Consider the following 6,426-nt stretch of genomic DNA (forward strand, 5'->3'; position numbering starts at 1 on the left):
AATTCTTTATAGCAAAGAAATCATGACACATCCTTTAGAGAAGTTCAAAATCTCTCAACGGAATCACATAATAGTGGCGATAATAACGCCACTGAATGGACCCATTAGCTCTTTGTAAACATTGAATAATTACATGATTCATAGTCAAAGTTGAAAATAATCACTAGTGAATCACTAACACGTGCTTTACTCCATCTGTACTGCACTATTATTAACAAAGCAGCAGCAGGCCAAGAATAGAAAATTAGTAGTACTAAAATACAAGAATGAATTTCTAAAAAGACCATCTTTTTCCTTCAGATTACAATTACAATGAAGGATAAGTGACAAACTATTCAGTCACAAAGAAAGAAACCCTTCTTGAGTCTTTATACTACAATAAGTATTCTCAACTCATACCTTGTTCTAATGCTATAAAAGAACCCTAGTCACTACCAAAGAAAAGATCCAATTTTTTGGCCTATCTCTTACTTTGGGGTACATATTACAGTTTTATTCTTTCGGATTTCAACTTAAAAACATTCATTCATCACCTTGTCACAATATACACACATTACTGGATTTGAATGATTAGATAACAAAACTCATCAGCAAAGTGGACTAAACCATCTTCCTGTCACTCTATATATACACTACTAAACGAATTGGTGTAGTTTTCTTGCCTCTTTCCCCAAAAATCTCTTCTTTTTTTATTCATTTTTTCAACATCTTTGTGCCAAAGTGTTTACCTAAGCTACAGCTGAGATGCTGCAGCTGCCGCGACAATTGAAGCCTTCAATCCTCACAGGAGCTGGCTTGTTCCCGAACTTCACTCGAACACAGCCTCCTCCGCTCATAATGGAGGAGGGTGGCGGCGTTGAGGGCGCCACTGCTCTTTCCGGGATTGGTAGTATAGGGACAAAATTGTGGTTGCCAAACTGAGCATCTTGGATCAGGGGATTCCCAGCCCTGCTAGGTGGAGATCCCCCATAAAAGAATGGTGGAGATGAAGCCACCTCAAAATTAGCTTTATCAACTTCATAATTCCCCTGTGCACATCAAAAATCAGAACTTGTCAGCTAGTAGTAGAGAATTAAGTGGTTAACATACTAAGATAATCTAGAAAGCAAATCAACTACAGTATAATGTTACTTTGACAACACTGTTTAGAATGTATCATCTCTTCAAATTAGCTACTACTTCAATCACATAAATCCCAATTTATGTGTTTTAACTGAGAATGGAGTTTAAAAAAGAAAGAATCTTGAAACTTGTGGTCTTTTGGTCTTAAACAAATATTTATGTAAGAGAAAAATAGGAAGTTTAAAGCTAATTTTTTTCAAATATAAAAATGAGCTTTTTTGGGGAACAAACTATAAAACAAAATGTGCCAAGTAAAATGAGGGATGGAGGGAGTATAAAACTTGTTCTACTGGGAACCAAAATTTTAAGATGATTTATTTGAATCACCTTTCAAAAGGAGGGGAAAAATTAGATTTTTATTTTCTTTTTTCCAATAAAAAAAAATCTTGAGCAGAAAATCACCTTGCTGAGGATGATATCCAGCAGTTCAGTTCCGGCTTTCAAGTCACGAGCCTCCATTTCTTGATTGCTAAAAATCCAAAAATAAAAACATCAAAATAAGCAAAAAGATGGGAGTAAAAATTGAGATAAACTTAAAGTAGGGAAGAAAAGGGCAAACCTGATTTGCAGAAAATGACAAGGTCTGATTGATTCTTCAGATGGAGAATTGAAAAAGCTAAGATTACGGCGGGGTTTGGGGCACACGACACCGTTTGACACAGAGATGATGTCTCCTCCTCTCACTGTCTCTCCAACTCCTACACAACCACCCACCAAAGCCTTCTGTTGATAAGCGTACATATTCATCTTCTTCTTTTTATTTATGTTCACAACAGATCCAAAGCCTGAAAATTACAGTAAAATGTTTACAACTCTTAATAAAATCTTCACCGCCATATCCACAAGTCTACATATATGTGAAATTACTATAAATAAACATAGAAGAAAAAAGGAGAGGTACCTGGTGGGTTAACAAGTGGATGCCTGTGGGAGGCGAGAGAGAGATTTTAGGGGGGAGAGAGGCGGAGAAAAAAGAGAGAAAAGAGATGGGATTGGGGACAGACTATTCATAGGAGAGGAGAGAGAAAAGAAAATGCGTGATTATTCATTCTTTTCTTTTGAATTTTTTTCCAGATATATTCTTTTCCTTTCATGACGTCTATAAAACAGGGGTTTTATAGTTACCCACAAAAATAAAATTATTTATTTATTTATTTTTTTATTCATAGATTAATTATATTTTCTACCCATAGTAATTTTTGTAGGGAATTTTTTCTTTACTCTTCAATTCTTTTTTATTTTTATGCTTCTTTTCTTTTTTCCTTTTTTTTCTTTCTTTTCTCCTTTTCTTTTTTCTCATTTTCTTCCCTTTTTTTTCCTCTTTTATTCCTTTATTTTTTCCCAAATCATATTATTGTTATTTCCATATCTTATTTCACACTCAAATTTGACTCCTTTTTTATTTTTTTATTTTTATTTTTTTCTTTATTTCTTGTTCCTTTATAATTCCACGTGATCACCATGCAAACCTTGATCTCCTTCCCTACAAATATCAGTACATACTCTACCATTAGCAGTAATTCCAATCAGTGATGGAGCAAGAAAACATAATCTACGGCCATTAAATCTCCATATATACTAGTTAGAATAGAAATGATAATAAAATATTGGAAAATGCAATAAAAATATAAGTAGCAAAAAAGATTTCTAGTACCATACGATACCAATATGGTATACATGTATATCAACAGAGTATATGATTGCTCTAAAATATTGATACAACTATCTGTGACTATACTACTGTACCAAACATTAAAGGATACAATAAAAGTATGAGAAAATTACATGCTCGCATTGCAACCTAATATTCGCAAAGCAACTTGCTCATTCCATATACTAACAGGGTATATAGTTGTATGGGTCGTTCCAACAATTGCCTATAATTATAAAAATTATTACATAATACACATAATCTATATCCATCAGCACAAAAAAATTCTAGCACTGCAAATCACGTTTATATAAATAATTTCATAATAGAATTCACTTAAAAAATGCAGCCAAAACAACCAAAAAAATGTTCAAACTACCATATGATACCAATATGGCATATAACTATACCAACTTGGTATACAATTTTACTGGTTAATTCCCGACAACTATATAACTATACTATTATTACATAACACACATGCATAAAGAGAAAAATAAAAAAATAGTGTACCACATATTAATATAATAAAGTATTTCAAGACATTGTACTATATTAAAAGAAAATGAAATATTGTACTAATAAATGCAGCTAATACAACCAAAAAATGATTCAACTAGCATATAATACCAATATAGTATATAGCTATACTAATAGGGTATATAGTTGGAATGAATTGTATACCAAAATGGTATATTTGTATACTATTTGAGTATACAATACAAATTCATCTTCTTCTCTTGTTCAACTATATTTCAACCCAAGCTTCTAAAAACTACTATAAAATCTCCACCAAATTGACTAAAACTTTAGCTACAACCTCCAATCAACTTTCCAAACAAACCCATATAGGATCTGATCAAAATAATTGAAAACTCAAACAAACCAAGTTATGAGTTTCAAAGCTTCAAGGTCCTTCAATTGTGGATTTGAATTTTTGTACAATAAATCTCCAAAAACCAGTTTGGGTGAAGAGAAAGAAGAATATATTAGTGAGAAACAAGTGTGAATTGCCATTGATGATGAACCCCAAAATACTACAATAAGAAAAGATTAGTAGTTTTTGGTCACATATGTGTGCTTTTTACAGAGATGATATGAGATTTGGATTTTTCATTGCTGAAATTGGGATTGTTGTTTTTGCTTCAAATGAAAAAAGAGCAGAGTGGAGTAAGAGTTGGAGAAGCAGTTGAGCTGGGAGACAAGCTGCACGTGATTCCAATTATTACTCCCTCATATTATTGGGAAATAACCGGGTAAATAGTTTGGGCAGCATAGGTAGGATAGTAAATAGTTTGGGTCTGAGCATTAAAGAGTAAATAATTTGGAATTAATAGGTATAAAGTGAGATTTTCTCTATAAAATATTTCGGCACTGGTGTTTAAAGTACTTTTTATTATTAAACTAGTTTTAGAGTACGCACGCGCGTGTATTTCATATATAAATACAAATTTTAGAAAAATTACATAAATATTATTCACAAAAGTTCTGAATGATAAAAGAATTTAAAAATTCAAATTTCTGAGAAAAATCTTGAACGTTAATCACATTTATCTAACTCAATAAAAGAATGTCTCTGCTCTACAAATATCTTTTTACTTAGATTTTCGTTAGGGATAGATTTAGGTTCTCACGTCATATTTTCTATGTGTATTTGATCATTATCATAATAAAGAGACTACATGCTAATAAATATTATTATTCTCTTTAGCTCAATAATAATGGGTAATATCATTTTGCCACATATTTCGAATTTGATATTTATTTGTGATTACATGCAATATCTATTTGCTAGAAAGATTTATAGACTCCATGAGAAGCTATCAAATTTCATGACAACACTTTTGAAAATATTTTATTAACATTCTTAAAAACGAATAGCTTAAAATAGCAAACATCTTCAATATTACCAACCTTAAAATTTTAGCAATCTAAAAGTGTTCGACGCAATGCTTTATTTATGTCCTAGTTTATCTGATTCGACATTACCAACCTTCTAATGTCACATGGATTATTATTGTTTCGGGTGAAATTATAATTCCTAAAATTATAAATTCTTGAGAGAATTAACTTATAATTTATAGAAGTAATCTTACTGTGTTAATATTCCTAAATATTTTGAGTTCTTATATAGTTCAAATAGAAAGATTTAATAGTCAAAACTTTAGTTCTTTTTAACGTTCTAAATATTAGAAAGTGCTAATGAAATAATGATTTTGTCCCAATAAATTTATTTTTAATGATAAGAAGGTTGATCAATTTTGCATTGAAATTTCATGCTTTAATAATAGTCTAGATTAATTGAAGAAGAAAAAAACTAAAAGAAAAGTGAAACATTATTTTCTATATATTTAGTAGCTTTTAATTTTAGTCTCACATTATTTACCACATAATTAAAATAAACTAATGTATTTTATTGCAAATACTAAGTGAAAATATATTTTTTTCATTGTGAAACTATTGGAGTACCATTAGGATATCACTTAATTGCCAAAACTACTTCAAAAGAATGTCTACAACTTTTGTCTCCAAACAACTGACTTTTAACTAAATTTTAGGTATCTAGTTTAAATAAGAAAAAGATTTAATAACCAAATTTCAAGGAATTTCTAGGTCTGAAATATTAGAAAAATAATTAAATGACTATTTTATCTAGTGTGAACTATATTTTTAAAGGGTAAAAAAGGCGAATGATATTTTGCTAAGGGGCTTCGTGCTTTTAATATAGTATATAGATATAGATTTTAAAAGTGACTTTGCGATAGAAGTTTGAGATAAAAACGTTTGTCTATAAATTAATTAGTCTGTATTACTAATAGAGGTAAAACAGTTAGTGATCACATTTAGTTGCGACTTTTCGTATAGAGACGTTCAATAAAGCTTTTTATTTAGATAAATGAATTAAAAAACAATACATATATAGTAATTAATATTAATCAAAGATCCAATGTTATTTGTTTTTAGTCCTCTTGTATTTAGAAAAATATAGATTGACTTGCGATTTGAATTATTTTGATACAGAGATTTAATTTTGTGAGTTAAAATTTTTCTTTTCTATTTGTTTGGACAAATACCAATACAATTTGCTGCCTTCAACTTTTACAACAACAACAACCCAGTATAATCCACTTAGTGGGGTCTGGGGAGGGTAGTGTGTACGCAGATCTTACCCCTACCCTAGGTTAGAGAGACTGTTTCCAAATAGACCCCCGACATCCTTCCCTCCAAGAACTTCCCACCTTGCTCTTGGGAAGACTCGAACTCACAACCTCTCGGTTGGAAGTGGGGTTGCTTACCATCAGAGCAACCCCTCTTGTCTACAACTTTTAGAAAATACAATTCCACCAACCAAAAATTAATTAATTTTGCTAGTAAACTTTGTGACTTTATTGATTACTGCAACTTTTGTACTAATAATCCGTAATTGTAACATTTACCATTTGATGAGATTTCTAACATTGACCAGTTATTTGTTTGGTTGGAGTTACATTAATTTGTTGTTAAACTAAATATTTCATAACACTAATAATTCATCATCTTTCTACCTATTTAAAGGCTCTTGAGTCTTGATTACTAATTCTGGAGTCTTGATTACTAATGAATATTTTTTTCGTCTTAAATTACTTGTCGTATTTCTCTTTTACACGTCTTTA

The 6,426-nt window shown here is 30.7% G+C and overlaps 1 protein-coding gene across 1 annotated transcript; it reads right to left on the reverse strand.

Annotated features, from left to right (window-relative positions):
* Positions 1-271: 271 nt before the first annotated feature.
* LOC104215218 (uncharacterized) lies at positions 272-2,169 on the reverse strand. The gene is made up of 4 exons (XM_009764970.2): positions 2,024-2,169; positions 1,682-1,907; positions 1,525-1,591; positions 272-1,028 (listed from the first exon to the last, which is right to left on the reverse strand). Exons 2-4 carry the CDS (start codon positions 1,867-1,869, stop codon positions 729-731), a joined length of 555 nt encoding a protein of 184 aa, XP_009763272.1. The 5' UTR covers positions 1,870-1,907; positions 2,024-2,169; the 3' UTR covers positions 272-728.
* Between the last annotated feature and the right edge of the window lie 4,257 nt (positions 2,170-6,426).

This window comes from Nicotiana sylvestris, chromosome 6 (genome assembly GCF_000393655.2).
Source record: "Nicotiana sylvestris chromosome 6, ASM39365v2, whole genome shotgun sequence".
Taxonomy (NCBI): domain Eukaryota; kingdom Viridiplantae; phylum Streptophyta; class Magnoliopsida; order Solanales; family Solanaceae; genus Nicotiana; species Nicotiana sylvestris.